The 17409-nt window shown below is 40.5% G+C and overlaps 1 protein-coding gene across 1 annotated transcript in view; it reads left to right on the forward strand.

Annotated features, from left to right (window-relative positions):
- Positions 1–16058, forward strand: part of itprid2 (ITPR interacting domain containing 2) — a 53272-nt gene extending 37214 nt beyond the window's left edge. The window contains 10 exon segments of the mRNA XM_061692181.1: positions 2030–2653; positions 2655–3922; positions 3925–3994; positions 5576–5623; positions 5705–5770; positions 5772–5830; positions 6012–6129; positions 8530–8583; positions 12101–12415; positions 14823–16058. Of these exon segments, the coding sequence (XP_061548165.1) occupies positions 2030–2653; positions 2655–3922; positions 3925–3994; positions 5576–5623; positions 5705–5770; positions 5772–5830; positions 6012–6129; positions 8530–8583; positions 12101–12415; positions 14823–14903 (2703 nt within the window). The 3' untranslated portion in view covers positions 14904–16058.
- The last annotated feature ends 1351 nt before the right edge of the window (positions 16059–17409 follow it).

Here is a 17409-nt window from a genome sequence, read left to right on the forward strand (position 1 = left end):
TATATTTTAAGGTTTTTCTATTTTACAGTAAATCAATAAAATAGCTAATACATAATGCATCCATCCATTTTTCGTACCAAGTTAAAGTTAACCAATTATTTGATTAAAAATTAAATGTATATGTAAAATACTTTAATTAATAATAATAATAATAAAAGCATGAATAAATCATCAATTAATAATGTTATAATTGTAACATTTTTATTTATAATTAAGCAACTGATTATATAATAAAACAGCAGAAATGCTTACTGTATATGTAAATATTTAATTTTACAATCGTTACAATTGACAATTTAATGAATGTATTTATAAAAATATTTTGATGATACAATAATTTATACACATTTTTCAGGTTGGTTATCTATAATTCATTCACCAATTATTTCTAAAGAAAATGCAAAAATATTAAATGTAAATGGAAATGTTTTTTATACTAAAATGTTTAATTTTAGTATTAAAAATAAAAAAGTTAAGTTATTTAATAAAAAAAATATATACTTACAATTATTTGTTTTGATGATAAAAAATAATTGATCCTAATTTTGTATTTATCTATAATTATTGGATTATAATTAAAGAACCATTTGCAGAGGTGGGAGTAAGTCACATATGTGCAGGTCACAAGGAAGTCTCAAGTCATAACCTTCAAGTCTCAAGTAATTCCCAAGTCACTGTGGGGGGGAAAAAAAATCAAGCAAGTCGAGTCAAGTCATTACTTGGGTTAAGCAAGTCGCAAGTCAAGTCATACCAGTCTTGCTCCAGTCTCAACATATATTGGAGTGGTAATAAAAATTCTAAAAAATTAAGCAAAAGCCAAGACTGTTTTCTGTTGGTCAAATATAATTAGATGTGTACCGAATGGACGAATGGAGAATGAAAGAAATTCATAAATAAGGCAATAGTACATCACATAAAAATGTTGCCATCCTTAAAAAAAACTGTGAACAAAATTTGCATTCCTCGTGTGTGCTCTACTTTGATTAAATCACTCAATTGGGTTTGTTCATTTATTTAGAAGCACTGACTCTGGACAATTGACAATTGTCATCAGATTAAAGGTTATGTTTCATATGCTTTGGTCTCAGTTTTAAACATAGGGCAGACAGCTTTATCACAGAGCCGACACAACAGATGACATTTTAATGGTAACACTCAAATAAACACATTGCGTAGTATGAAAATTATATTCACGCATAGCTACTCACAATTTTTACTGTAGTTACTAATAGTGGAACGCACTTTTGTCAACATTTTTATCACCTGTGATTGTAATGCAAAGTGATCCCATACAGCAGACCTATAACGCACCTGGCCTCTTCTAGCGCCGACTCTTTCATCATTTTTATTTTCAATTGTCCCAAACCAGTCTATGAAACGTAATGTTTGGCCAGCTAGCTAAACTGTTAAATTAGCTTACGTCTTTGTGAGTTTTGTAGTGACTGATGAAGTTTGACGTTGATGTTTTTGTGTCTTTAATGCCTTACAAGCCATGCAGGTTGCCATCCTCTTTTTGTAGATTTCATCAACAACATAACACTTGAATCCAAATAGTATTATCCTTGCAGCTCCTTCCATCGTTGTTCATGCAGGTGGCTGTGTCACACTGGCAAGTGTACATCAACGCCGACTGTGTTGCCAGGTTGGCACGAATGACCCTGAAAACTTTCTTTACAAAAAAAATGCAAACTGTCTCAATTAAAATAAAAATTAAAATGCAGACCTGTCAGAGGACAAAGATTAAAAAACAATTATTGACTTTTTTTATTTATTTATAGTATTGTAAATATATTTTCAATTTATCTAGAAATATATTTGCCAATTATATAACAAAAATGTTAAATTTATATTATGTCGAATTGTTTATTTTAATATTTAAAAAAAAAGTATTTAGAATAAATACATTATTAATTAATAATGTCGTCACACCCTAAGCATGTAACAACCCTTGAGGAGATACATATAATAATATTATTATTATATGTATCCTAATGATGTTAGTAATATGCTAATGTACGGATGTGTTCAGGTTCAGGAGAGCAGTGACAGCTGTGACAGCGAAACCACAGTGACATCGCACCCCTCGCAGGACGTAGCGACACCCATCGCTTTGGACCAACCGGCGTTCAACTTGCCAGATACCCGGGCCGAGGAGTTGGAACTCACTTCTGGTGCCAGGGCTACAGCCGTGTCCATTGGGAGTTCCCAGAAACAGGAAAAGGATGAAAAATGCGATGAGAATTCAGAGCTGGTGCCGCAGTACAAGGCCCACCAGCTTCCCACAAACATTCTAGCGAGGGATGAAAGGCCGGGTGGCAGCGGCCCGGAACCTCAGGAAGATCCCAAACAGGAACAGATACAAGCTTTGCAAGATGATACCCAAAGGGATCTGCCTCAATTGGATCCGCCACCCTTGGATCCGCCACCTTTGGATCCGTTGTCTTGGAATCCGCCGCGCTTGGATCTGTCGTCTTTGGATCCACAGACCTTGGATTCGCTGCCCTCAGATCCGCAGCCCTCAGAGCCTCTGTCCTCAGAGCCTCTGTCCTCAAATCTGCCCTCACATTCACCGTCCTTGGATCCGCCACCCTCAGATCATCCCCTCAGTCTCCAAACGCTGTCACCCCCGGATCATCCTTTCTGTCTCCCCACACCAGGACTCCCCCGTCCTGAGTGCGCTGAGTCGCGTCAAACAGCGTTTGGGTGACGTAGGTCCATGCCCAAGCAGAAGGCGTCGTCGAGACGGTCTTCCCTTGCAGAGGTCATCTTCTCTCCCGTCCTCGCTGCTGTCCCCCACCAGGGTGGTGTCCTCCGTCAAGGTCCAGTTAGGACGAGGCCGGGCGTTTTGCAGCCAGCCCCGCTACGCCTTCCGCTACATCCAGGAGCCCAACGCCAACCCGAAGACTGCCGACGTGCCCACCTGCATCTCCACCCTGGTCATCAAGAACACCTTGGAGTCCGACCACCAAGATTCTGCCCCGCCCAAAGCCGCCCCCCGTCCACTCATGCGCTCATCACGTTCGCTGAGATCTACCAGCCCTCCCACCGATTGGCCCTGGATCACCCAGAGTGTCCCCGATCTTTCCTCCAATCAGGAGCAGTTCGGACACTACGGGCAGGGCGGGACCCCTAATCCGGGACCGGATACCTTCCTCTCCCCCAGTCCTAGCCACAGACCAGAGACTCCTATATCTGTCCCCCCTGTGAACCCATCCCTGCTGTACCCCACGCCTTTTCATCCCTACGCCAGTCTCCCCAATCTACTCCACCCTTATTCCAACCACTTCCCATTGCACCAGCCCCCCATGGGTACACCCCCCTACTCCGATAGCCTGTGGAACCTCCCTTCAGGAACTCCTCCTATGCCCCACCACTACGGCGGCAACTACCACATAGCGTATCATTCCCTTCCCCACAGCCCGCCCTATCTGGGTTACCATGGTTACGACCTCAGCCCCTTCCCCCCATTGGCCCCGGACCACATCATGCATCGGGGTGGCGCCCCTCCTGGGCCGGGCTTCCACTCAGATCTTGGCCAGGATCACAGCCCCCACCGCGGTCTCGTGAATAGCTCTCACCCGGGTCATAATCTTGGTCAGAGCCCCCACCAAGGTTTTGGTAATAGCTCCCACCCAGGTCATAATCTGGGCATCCACCCAGGTCATAATCTGGGCCTCCACCCAGTTGTCAGCCAGGGTCACAGCTCCTACAATGGTGTTGGCAATAGCCTTCACCTGGGTCATAGTCTTGGTCACAGCCCCTACCTAGGTGTCAGCCCAGGCCATAGCCCCTACACGGGTCATAATCTGCCTCACAACCCTCACCCGGGTCTCGAGCCAGGTCACAGCCCCCACCCGAGTCACAGCCTGGGTCCTGGTCATAGCCCCCACGTGGGCTTTGAGTCCGGGTTCCAGTCACGGTCTTGTCTGGTACGGAGATGCAGCTAAGGAGGGTTCTACATGAAATCAGAGGGACCGTACATAGTCTGAACCAGGTGGGTTCCTAGTCCGTAGTTCTCAAACATGATTGGTCATATTAGGGGTTGCAAAGGTTGAATAATTTCTAGTAAACTAGTAGTTTACCTGTAAATTAACTGGTAATTTAATGGAAATGTATGAGAGATCATTATAAGCATTTTGTTTTGTTTAAAGCAGACATCCATGCAAAATAGCTCTCCTTGCCCACATGCATTGGCATTACAGTACCTTAACTGCACTATTTTCTCTTCACTCGAGCAGCAGCATAGCTGATGGTAGATCGTAAATCAAAGACAAAAACATAAAGTAAAAACATTGAACCAAATGATGGCTGGTAATTCGAAGTTCTACTGTATACAACCTTTCTACATTTATGACATTTCGGAAATATAAAATTTTTTCAGAAGTGTTTTTCTTTAGTTGTAGTCAGGATTATGCTTAAAATACAGCAGATATAAAAGGTCTCCACACCTCCATTCAAATGCTAAGTTTTTGTGATGTAAAAAAAAAAAAAATGAGACCAAGATAAATCTTTTCAAAACATTCAAACAACCGTTAATGTGACCTCTAACCTGTAAAATTAAATTTACAAAAAACAAGAAATCTTTTTTTTTTGAGGGGAGGTAAACATAAAAAAATGAGATGTTGAACACACCCTCTTATGCTGTATTTGCGAATGTGGCTTTTTTCAGAACTAACCAATCACATTTAAACTCATGTTCAGTGCCAACATTTTGAGTGCCTCTGAGTAACCCCAGATAAATTTAGCTGCTCTGGTAGCCTTTTCTTCTCATTTATGCAGTCACATTTTACATTGCAATGCAATCATCTGCAGAGCGCTTCCACAGTATCAGAGGGATCTCGTTGTTTAAAGCTATCAGTTAGAAGATCGGGGGGGGGGGATAATTTCCAAGGCATTAAATAAGTAAATTGTGGAACCAAGTGAAAACAGTCATCATAAAATGGAGAAAATATTACAATGAACTGGGCATCCCTCCAAAACTGATAAAAACACAAGGAGAACACTGCTCACCGAGGCTGGCAAGACACTGACAGCAACATTGAAGGTACTGCAGGGAATGTCAGCAAAAGCGTACTAGAACATCTGTACTTTACTTGCGGTTAATCAAAGGTCAAAAAAGAAAAAAAAAATGTCAAAAAGCGGGTAGGTGTGTGCCAAATTCCATTCAGCATGAGTTTGAATGTGGTTGATTCATTCTGGACACAGTCACATCCTTAGTTATAAGAGAGTGCGCACTTGTGCAACCATATTGTCTCAGTTGTTTATTTTTACTTCCCCTCTCTTTCTAAAAGATTTTATTTTGTTTTCAGTGGACTTGTACAGGTTACAGGGCTCATTATTAGTGGAAAAAGTTCAGAAATTATCTTTCATTTTTCATATCACCAAAAAACAGGCGTTGAAACGGCTGTGTAGACGTTTTTTATATTATCCACTGTATACACTATTTCCCCCAACAATATTTAAGATTCCTTTTAAGAGCCAACATTCCTTTCATGGTTTCTTCCCATAAATTCCTGTTAATTCCCATAGAAGGTTTCCTAGTCAGTCTTTGTAAAAAGCTTCTGTCTTCTTATAGCACCACGCGGACACCTCTGACGTGTGCCTCGAAGCCTCCTGCCAACATGTAAGCCACCACCTGCACTGCTCTACCACACCCCTTTCCCGCTTCCCGATTGACATTTCCCTCTCGCTGCCCTCCCTCCAGGCCCTGGAAGCGCTCCAGCAGAAGCGGCGGAGTCTGGGCCTGTTTCGGGCCCAGATGATGGACCTAGGAGCTGTCCATTGTCCGCCAGCAGGCCCTCGTCTACAAACACCTGAGCCCTGCTGACAGGTACGTCGCCACTCAGCACCGCGCACTGGCTGTGTACCATTATACGTGCACGTGTCTGTGCATGACAGTACGTGTGTTTGTAAGGGTGTGGGTGTGTGTGCCTGTTTACTTATGTGTGTGTCTTTTTGTATGCCTCTGTGTATATGTTTCTATTTCTGCGTGCGTGCGTGCATGTGTAAAGGTTGGAGGTGGAGCAGCTTGAATCTCTGCGGTCAGCCATCAGAGAAGAACTGCTAGAGTTGGAACAACAGCTGGAGGATAAACTGATGGAGCTGACGCAACAAGCAGCGCCACGCAAGGTAAACATACACGTACACACAAGGATACAGGTATGTAAACAAGCAAACAAACCCACACGAGTCTTGCTCTCATTAACACTACTCAAATGCTCTCATTGACTACTCAAATGCTCTCATTGATACTACTCAAATGCTCTCATTTACACTGCTCAAATGCTCTCATTTACACTAGTCAAATGCTCTCATTGACACTACTCAAATGCTCTCATTGACACTACTCAAATGCTCTCATTGACACTACTCAAATGCTATCGTTTACACTAGTCAAATACTCTCGTTTACACTACTCAAATGCTCTCATTGAGACTGCTCAAATGCTCTCATACACACGAGTCTTGCTCTCATTAACACTACTCAAATGATCTCATACACACGCATCTTACTCTCATCAACACTACTCAAATGCGTTCACGCGAGCACGTCAATCACATTCTTGCACACATTACTGGCACTCACGAGTTCATGTCAATCATGCTCACACGTGAATAGTGTAAATCTTTTATTAGGTAGTTCAATTCAAAAAGAAATTATAGAGATGAACTGCACACTGCACACACTCAGAGTGAAATATTTCATATTTAAAATATGTATTATTTTGATGATTGTAGCACATAGCAAATAAAAAATATTCCCCAGATTGACAAACTAAAATATAACGTCAAAACGAAATAGTGAATTAATTCAAGAAATTGTGATTTTTTTTATTTGAGATGAGATTTGAAATGTGAAAGGATTTGAGTATATCTTATGAATGAATTTGAGGATAGGTATGTGAATAGATTTGACATGTTCATGCGAGTGTGTTTGACGTGTATGTGTACAAACATTTGAGGCGTGTATGTGAGCGTGTATTTATATGAGTTGAAAAGGAAGTGGTTTCAAAATAAAATAAGGCATTGACCAACAGCCATACAAGTACAATAGTAAGCCTAACTCAAGCAGCAGCGTTACATAGCATTATACTTTATAGTACATACATATATTCTTTTAATGTATATATGTCGTATACTTGATTATTGTGTTATTGTGTTACAATGACGCTTTTCCACATTGATTTAAAATGGCTGATTTTAATGTGTAAGTGCTGTAGGATATGACGTAATGGTCGGCCAATCAGAAGCCGTGTCGTACATGACGTAGGGCTAGGCTTGCTCGTCTATCAAGAGCAAGACGCCATTAACTGGACGCGGATGCTACCGAATAAATGTGCCTTTTGGGCTAAATGCCCAGTGGATGTGTGTTTACTCCTGGACTCAAGACAGAGTTTCAACACCGCTGCGTTACAATCTGAAACGTATATGGTTCGTTGGAGGCATGATGGCCGCATAGTCACATTTAAGCTCCCCTGCGCCGGTGTACCTAATGAGGTGTCCAAAGGGAATGAAGGAATTTAATTGTCGTAGTGAAACTCGTGTCATAGATATGCACTCCAGACTACACACAGTCAGAGTCAAATATTTTATGACTTTTTTAATATAGGTACACCTCAATAAATTAGAAAATAGTTGAAAAGTTTTTCTTCAGTACTCTACAATGATTAAACACTGAAGTACTTCTCAGAGGGCAAATTCCAGCCTAATTTCTACATGAAAAATCACTTTATTTCTTGAATTAATTCACAATTTCTTTTGACGTTATATTTTAGTTTCTCAATATGGGGAGTTTTTTTTTATTTGCTATGTGCTACAATCATCAAAATAATACATATTGTAAATATGAAATACTTTTGTGCAGTCTGCAGTTCATCTCTAAAATTTCACTTTTTGAATTGAACTACCTAATAAAAGATTTACACTATTCACGTATAAGCATGATTGACATGAACTAGTGAATGCCAGTGATGTGAGCGAGAATGTGATTGACGCGCTCGCGTGAACTCATTTGAGTAGTTGATGATAGCAAGACGCGTGCGTGTGAGAGCATTTGAGTAGTGTAAATGAGAGCATTTGACTAGTGTAAATGAGAGCATTTGAGTAGTTGTCATGAGAGCAAGACTCGTGTGTATGAGAGCATTTGAGTAGGCAAGTGAGCATTAGAGTAGTGTTAATGAGAGCAAGACTCGTGTGTATGAGAGCGTTTGAGTAGTCCTAATGAGAGCCTTTCAGTAGTTTGTATGTGTGAAAGCATTTGACTAGTAAGTGTGAGAGCTAATCCTGAATAATGTCCCTAACGCCCCCTGATACACATGCACACGGACACACATACACAGACATACATGATGGCTCAGACAAGCACACATTAGGACTCACACATATACATACACATGCACACTTAAACATGCACAGTTGCGCGCACACATGCAGGTATACACTGACACATGAACATGCACTCACAAGGACACACAAAAACACAATTGTTGAAATAAGTACTAACGTCTTCATTTTTGTTCCTCCTCACAAGGGCGTCAGCATGGACAACGTGTCCACCAACTCAGCACTCAGAGCCATGGAGCCGGTCAGTACACACCGAAATTATAATGGTTTCGGATTTGTCATTTGACTGAGTTTTCATTTCGTTTTGACTTCTTCTAACTCACTTAGATTTACAGTGGGTTTGCTAGTTTTTATTTCCATCCATCCATCCAGCCATCCATTTTCCATATGGGTTATAGTCACTCGTGTCGCGGGCATGCTGGAGCCTATCCCAGCTGTCTCTCGGCTAGAGGCGGGGTACAGCCAATCGCAGGGCACATATAAACAAACAACCATTCACACCCACGTTCACACCTCAATTATTCAATTAACATAACATGCATGTTTTTGGAATGTGGGAGGAAACCGGAGTACCTGGAGAAAACCCACGCAGGCACAGGGACAACATGCAAACTCCATACAGGCGAGGCCGGAGTTGAACCCAGGTCCTCAGAACTGTGAGGCAGATGTGCGAACCAGTCGTCCCCACCGTGCCTAGTTTTTATTTGTTTTTTATTTTTATAAAATTCTTATTTTTAGTTTAGTTTATTAGTTTTAGCATTAAATGTGTTTGTAATACAGGGCATTTGTCAGGTGTGGGATTACCAACAACTACTAGATAAGCCACCATCTACCATCCACAAAACCAGTACGTGACTGCACTGACAGTTGCAGTTTATAATAACTGCTTCTAAAGTTAGATGTAAATTCACATTTGTTCAGTTTGAATCAGGAATTAATAAATTTCACATTCCATTTGTGAGATGTGCTTTTCTTATACAGTGGTGCCTTGAGATTAAAGTTTATTTCCGTGACCATGCTCATAACCGAAAACACTCATATCTCAAATAATTTCCCCATTGAAATGAATGGAAATGCCATTTATCTGTTCCAGCCTTTCCCAAAAAAAACAACAAAATTTGTTTTCTGTATATTAATGAGGAAAAAAGCAGTCCCATAGAATTGTACTTATCAGAACATGCAGTAATGACATAATTAAATACAATTGAAAAGACAAACTGTTTTTGTCACATTGCGTCAATTAAATGCTCCTTCTGGTGTGCCCGCCTTGGCCTCTTGGTGGGAGTATAACACAGACAGACAGATCTACTGTTCATCGAGGTATTATTATGAATCCCACTTAGGTTCTAGGCAGTCATTGTCTGGATACAGCAACCAATTATAGTGCAGCGGGGCATGTCCTGCCTAGAACTCAAGTGGGATTCAAAATAAAATCTCAACTCCTCTCTCAGGTCATCAGTATGTCAATATGAGTCGTTCTATGCAGAGGATAAAGAATAAATGGCTTAGTGCTGTTATATTGTCTGTCTACATGCTGTTGCTTAACTGTTTGTGTTCAATCCATTGCTTAAAAGGTTAAAACACTGCAAATAGACGCTAATTAGCATTAGCATTAAGTATTATAGCCTTATTTTAGGTAATTGGTTGTTTTAAATGCACAAGATGTTAATTTTGTTTTGTTTAGTTTGACAGTAAACTGTCAACTGGGAGCAACATTAAACAGCTTGAAGACTTTTTTTATGAATTGTTCACTACAGTATTTGCCAAACCTGCTTATTGTCAAATGTGTTGAGTTGAGTTGAGTTCACTGCCACCATACAGCTCTCATATCTCAAGTTTGAGCTTGCAAGTCAAAGCAAAGCAATAATCTGATCAACTGCTCGCCTCTCAAAAAAACTAACTCTGGTCACTCATATCTCAAAGCATCACTGTAGTTAATTGTAATTAGTTTTGTAAACAGACAATGCGTTTCAGTTATCGTTTTTTTTAAACTACTTATTATATTTATTTTGCTAACGTAATAGTTTTTTTTTTTCATTTCAGTTTTTTATTTCATTCATTTTCATTAACTACATGTATAATAACCTTGGCCGAAATTTGATGATAGGATTTATTTTTTCCTAATGTCAATACTCGATATGACTCTATTTATTGTAATAAAGTTTTTAAATGTATACAACTGGAGTAGACATTGATTTATATTATAAAGCAGAAAATTAAAAACATCACAAAGAAATAAATTACTTTTACCTACAAGTATTTCAAAATATAATTATCGCAGAAGCCACTCTAGCAACCTGACCTGATTCTCTTTGTTGAGCTTCCTAAAATTTAAGGCATCTTTAAGTCCTTGTGCAATTGTCTTGCCAGTATGATCTTTGAGTGCATAGCTTGTCTGCAAACAGTTACTTTAATGATGTACGTTGCACTGTGCAACAACTCCACCAGTCAGTAGTCGTAGAAAAGTGTTTTACAGCCGACCCGCCCAAACTTTCTCCTTGACATTATTGTAAAGTTTAGCAATGCCTTCTGTGCGAAATATTTCCTTACTGGGCAACTCTTATCTGAGATACAATGTTTTCATCAGCTTTTTGAATCCATCTTTTTCCACTGTATAAATTGGAATCATGTCCTAGGCTACAGTATGTAAAATGAGATTGTTGATCGACCATGGCTTGCCTCCATGTCATTGTGTAAGCAAATGCCACAGCATATTGTGAGGGCGTGTGGTGGTGAGAATTTACAGCTCATCAAATAGCGTTACCTTTAGCATTTTCAGCGAGCTATCCTTGTCCAAAGCACGTGACTGGTGATTATTTGACTAGAAGCTACACTGGGTACGGAAAGTATTCAGACCCCCTTAAATGTTTCACTCTTTTTTATATTGCGGCCGTTTGCTAAAATCATTTAAGTTGCTGTGTGTACATTAATGAGGAAAAAATGAACTTAGATGACTTTAACAAATGGCTGCAATGTAACAAAGAGTGAAAGATTTAAGGGGGTCTGAAAACTTTCCGTACCCACTGTATAGCCGTCCGTATATATATATATATATATATATATAGAGAGAGAGACAGAGAGAGAGAGAGAGAGAGAGAGAGAGAGAGAGAGAGAGAGAGAGAGAGAGAGGTATAGATATATATATATATATATATATATATATAAATATATCCATTGCGCAGTGGAAAAGTTGATGCATCAATTATTTTAATAACACTGGGGAACAATTTGGAAAAACAAATTCTGTTGAATTAGATTTTTATGCTGATTACAACTAAAATTGGAATGCTGATTCCACAATTGCGGTCAGTTTCTTCTAGCATGTCAAGTTTTTTCTCCACAGCTTACCCTCCCGATAAGCAAAATTCCACTGATTAGCTGTAGTAAGTAAGACTTACCAGCTGATTGCGATTGGACTCATCTACAGCTACGTGGCAACTGGTTTGTGCAGTCACAATTGAGACAGTGCGGTGAGAGGTGTGTGCAGCTCCCGATAGATCAATATCTGCAAACAGAAAGCTAGCATAGTAGGAATTAAGAGTGTAATTGGTTCAACCCCTTGTCGGCACATGTTCTCCCTCGCTCTCTCTCTCTCTCACACACACACACACACACACACACACACACACACACACTTATGCAAGGAGGCACACACAAATACTGTACATATACACAAGCAGATAAGCACTCACGCATAAACATACACACCATGTGAACCAAATCTAACAATGCTAATGTGTGTGTGTGTGTGTGTACAGGTCTCAGACCTCCTAAGGGAGCAGTTCCTCCTCCAATCGGAACTGAGCTACGACGATCACGCTGCCTCCTCCACACCCTCTTCGGTGCCTTCCTCGCGCCCCTGCAGCCCGACATCGGGTGTAGGTGGCAGCCAGCAGAGACCCGGCGTGTACCGTGCATCCATCACCATCACCCCAGTGCCGCCTCCTCGCCCCGACAGGTTGCGATACCAGCGAGAGGAAGAGGAGGAGGGAGCGGGCGACAAAGATAAAGCACTGGAAGAAGCGGTAGCAGCAGGACTCTGCAGGGACAACCTGCACCAGCTCATTACAGAGGTGAGCGCTACACTACACTAAATGGAGTAGGAAGTGGCTAAGATGGTAGACTTTTGCCATAGTAAAGGCAGTCGTACCAATTTAAAAAAAAAAAAAAAAAAAAGGGTAGCGTAAATGTGTATGTAAACTAGGTAACAATTTATTACCATTATTTAATTTTATTAATGTTAATTCATTTAAAATAATGAAATAAACAAAGTTAAAATACCTTTACTGATTTGTTTTTATTTTATGTAAAAAAATATATTTTAATAAACTTCTGAAACATGTAGATAGGCTTATTAGGCTACTATTGGCCTTTTCGGCCAATAGTTTTAGAAAAAGTTTTAAAAAAAAAAAAGTCATAACCTTTATTTGTCCCACAATGGGTTAATCCATCCATCCATCCATTTTCTGAGCCGCTTATCCTCACAAGGGTGGTAATTAATGTCACTTGAGAAATAAAGTGAGAAAAACTCAGTCATAACATTGCATTTTCACAGAATAACTGAAAACGTACTATCAATCGGTTTTGAAGGGGGCAATAAACTAAGTCCCCCCGTTGACGATTGGCTTTGAAGGTGCAAAAACATTTTCTAGTTTTCTTATAAAGGTTCAATGCACTTGTTTATCAAATTTATTTTGATCAATAAATATGGATTTTAAAATATATTAAATATATAAATGCAGTATATACTGTAATATCCATCCATTTTCCATACCACTTACCCTCACTAGGGTCACGGGAGTGCTGGAGCCAATCCCAGCCATCATCGAGCAGGAGGCGGGCGGGGTCCACCCTGAACTGGTTGCCAGCCAATCGCAGGGCACATACAAACAAACAACCATTCGCACTCACATTTACACCTACGGGCAATTTAGAGTCTTCAATGAACCTACCATGCATGTTTTTGGGATGTGGGAGGAAACCGGAGTGGCCGGAGAAAACCCACGCAGGCACGGGGAGAACATGCAAACTCCACACAGGCGGGGTCGGGGATTGAACCCCGGACCTCAGAACTGTGTGGCAGACGCTCTAACCAGTCCCACACCGTGCCAACAATGGGATAACCTGCACGGTGTATCTTTTAAAAGGAAAAAGTTGTATATTTCAGTAACAGTTGTATATTGCAGATGTTAAAATTTTTTATAATTTTGAGAGAAACAATTTTTTGTTTTGTTTTTTTGTTAAAGTTGTAGGCATTTGAAAATGTTGCATATGTTCAAAAGAAGTTGCACATTTTGCAAGGAACAATATATTTGTACATATACTGTTTATTGTATTTCTAAAATAATGTTGACTATTCCAGAAAAGTTGTATATTTTTGAGGAAATTAGCATTTTATGATGATCGGCTGATGCTGATCGGCTTTAATGTAATAATTCGCCGATCCGATCAGTGATGTCATTGATCAGCTGCGCAAAAGACATTTACACCATGTCGCCATCATGTACAGTATATTTGAATCCAAAACCGGGTTTATTTTTAGCCTTATCGCGTGTCTTGATGTAGTACTGTAAATATCTGACCGCCAATAGTTGTTGTTTTTTTTTTTTTTTTAAACGTCGGCGATGTGGGACAGACAACACGTCTGAGACAGACAACACGTAATACTTGGATCAGACTACAAGACAAATTTGGTCTTTCACAATTGCACTATGTCAGACTACTGCAATAAAATCTTGTATTCCAGTACCACCGCATCCCGTCTTTTACGAACACTGGGCTTTATCTTGTCAAATCAAACACGACCAGATATACACGACAACAACAATCGATCGCGCGTGTATTGTGTTGGTCAAAAAAAGAACAAAATGGGGCAAGACGTATGGTGTTGCTCGGGAGAAGACATTCATTCAAGGATTGCGTGAGATATATTCACGTACTTTTAATATGATACGGCTCGCAAGCAAGCAACAAAACATTATGTAGCCTGGCAAGCTCTAACGGATGTACGTAAACATGCCAGCGTTCTGTTTAATCATGCTCTAAAGTTTTGGTGTGTGTGAAGTAATTTAATTACAATAAAGTAATTTAATTACAGTAAGTTAGCACCCATTATCATGTTGTAATGTTGGTTTGACCAGACTGATTTGAATACATGACCTGATGAGAATATTTTTGAAGATATTCAGTATACAGTACATATACAGTAAGTAAGTATACAGTAAATGAACAAGTCATACACATTGCTCCATCTTGTGATTGGATTGATGATTGATTATCGTTTTGTTTTTTTTAAACTCTGTGATCGGCCCCAAAAATCGTGATTGTGTAAAGCTTTGAAAAGCAAATATTGTTTTGAAAAAAAGGTGTATTTAAAAAAAAAAAAAAAAAAAAAGTTTCTTTTTGAGAAAAACTCTTGACTGAGCTGAAGTATTTCAAATACAGTCTGTCAATCATAGTTTGTCTGTCATTGTGCTTTAGATCCGTGAGAGCGTGACACAGGAAGTGCGGCGGGAGATCTTCAATGAGCTCATGGCGGCCACTGGGGCACCCTGCCCGTAGCCCGCCCAGCAGCCCCTGACCCGTACTGCATGTTTGGAACACTGTCGGAGAGCATCACTGAATGTCTACTACACTGCATTGGGAGATAGCACACCAGCCATCAACAACCTGCCAGCAACAACCAGACAACAAACATGCTCAAACAACCACCAGCAACCAACAACCAGCCACGTCTGAGGGAAGCACTTCCACTTTTTAGTTTGTTTTTGTTTTGTCATTTTGCTGGTGTTAACTGTTGTCCCTTTAACTACGAAACACTGCCGACACAAAGACCAAAAAACCCAAACATGACCACTCCGTAGGACCTGTCAGAAGGACTGAGACCGCGCAGCAGGACTGGAACCTGGACATGAGCCAGCAACCACAATCACTCAACTGGGAAAGCAAGCAAGCTTGGAACCTGTCAGAAACACCAGTACCAGTAAAAAGGACTGATCTTTAGGACCAGAAAAACAACTTGGTCCTTGGCGCTGTGCCACGACCAGGATCAGTTAGCAGGACCAGGACGTGTCAATCAAAAAGTAAGACCAGGACAAGTCGGCAAGATTGGTAGCAGCAAACAGGCCAGGTCATCAGGACCTGTACCATCAAATAGAACCAAAACCACTTAATAGGACAAATGAAGTGGACTACACACCAAAACCAGAATTGGGACCAGTAAACAGGACTTGGACCTGAAAGCAGGACCGGGACCAGGACCAGTCAGACATCAACCAGTACTGCAACACTTTTTTTTTTAAACCACAACTCACCACAGTGTCACACAACTACACAACAGAAGGGATATGTGTGTGTGTGTGTGTGTGTGTGTGTGTGTGCGCGCGCATTACATTAATTCACTCCATCATCCACGACATCACGTGTGAGAGTACCATTAGCTCATTCGAGTTATCTGTTAGCGAGCGACCTTAGCTGTACTATAGATGTTCAAACTTGACCGATTCGAACATTTTTGTTGTTGTTTGGTAACATGCGTACTAACACGCAAGCGACGTATTAGCAGCTAGACAGCTACTGAAAAATCACACTAGCTTCCATGCTACTGTAATTAAGCAGCTAACATTAATATAAATAAGAAGGCTGAAATAAGGTTTAAACAAATATTGTTCCCAGCCATGTTGCTAAGCCAGTGGTCCCCAAATACTGCCCCCCCCCCACAACTAAAGACAGTGCATCCCCCCCACCTCGTTGATGATTTGCATGTCCATAGACTCTGTCTACCCCACTCTGCGCATCCCTTCAGACGTTTAGCTTCCAACTCAGTCGCCACCACCCCCACCCTGGCCAGCCGATTAGCTTCTGATTGGGAAGGTCCGTCAAGCACGCACCCTCCCCGTCGACAACTGGTTGCCGGTCCACGAAACGTGTACTAGGGATGAACCAGTCTGTGGTGGAAAAAAGGATGGCGACCACTGCACTAGGCTAGTCGTCACGTTGAAATTGTACATGAAAGTAGATGAGCTATTAACAACCAGAGCTGAGGAGGCATTGTTCAAACAAGATCGATGATATCTTTTGTTGACTAAAATTTGTGCTAGCACTCTAGCGACATGTCAAGGCTAGGTAAATATAGCTAGATTGCATGCTAACTCAAGAGCTAACAAGCCCATTTATTTACCACACTTATTTCTTTGCAGACATGTATTATAAGTCAGAAAATACGGTGGAGACAAAAATTGGATGGTAGCTCGTTAATCTGTTAGCATTATCTGTTTTGCAACACATTTCTGAGCTATTTCACCATTGCTGGTATTTTATTGACACTTTTTGTAATTCAACTACATACATGAATGAGTGCTTTTGGTCGCCTAGCATATGAGTGGCTAAAAATGTCAACAGAGATACGTTTGCGTTGTTGATGCCAACATTGACGTTCAGAACTGGCAAAAAGGATTGTTGCGCAGCGGGTGTACGTATGTAGGTCATGTCGATGGTCGAATGGAGTCTAGCGCTAAGGCGTGTTTGCATTATGAATTTCAATGTATGAAATATCCGGCTAACATTTAACGTCACTGTGTGTCCAGCCACTCTTATTTTGTGAACGATAAACCTTTTTTTTTTTTTTTTTTTTTTTTTTTTTTTTAAGGTTGAAAGTTTACTTGTTTTTAGCTTGTGTCGTGTACTGATGACATCATCGTTTCATTCAAACAACTTGGATGTTGTTCACTATTCCTTCACTTTGTTTGTTTCTTTACAAAATTGTGAATCTGTCTAATCACACTCTGGTGTTTTGGAATTTGCTTTTAGCGAACATGTGCGTGTGTGTGTGTGTGTGTGATTTGTACAAGTGTCAATGCATGGTGGGCTCACTCGTTAGAAATAAGAATAATAATAAAGATGTATTTATTTTCTTTATAACTGACTCATGACTATCCTTCATGTGTGAATGCATGTGTTAAGAGTATGTTTCGACTGGTCTTTAGGGAAACAATGAATAAATTCCGTTTAGCAAGTGTCCTATAGGGCAAAATGAGGTCATCCTTTGAATTTGGAGGTGAAAAGGAGT

Source organism: Phycodurus eques, chromosome 12 (assembly GCF_024500275.1).
Source record: "Phycodurus eques isolate BA_2022a chromosome 12, UOR_Pequ_1.1, whole genome shotgun sequence".
NCBI classification, from domain to species: domain Eukaryota; kingdom Metazoa; phylum Chordata; class Actinopteri; order Syngnathiformes; family Syngnathidae; genus Phycodurus; species Phycodurus eques.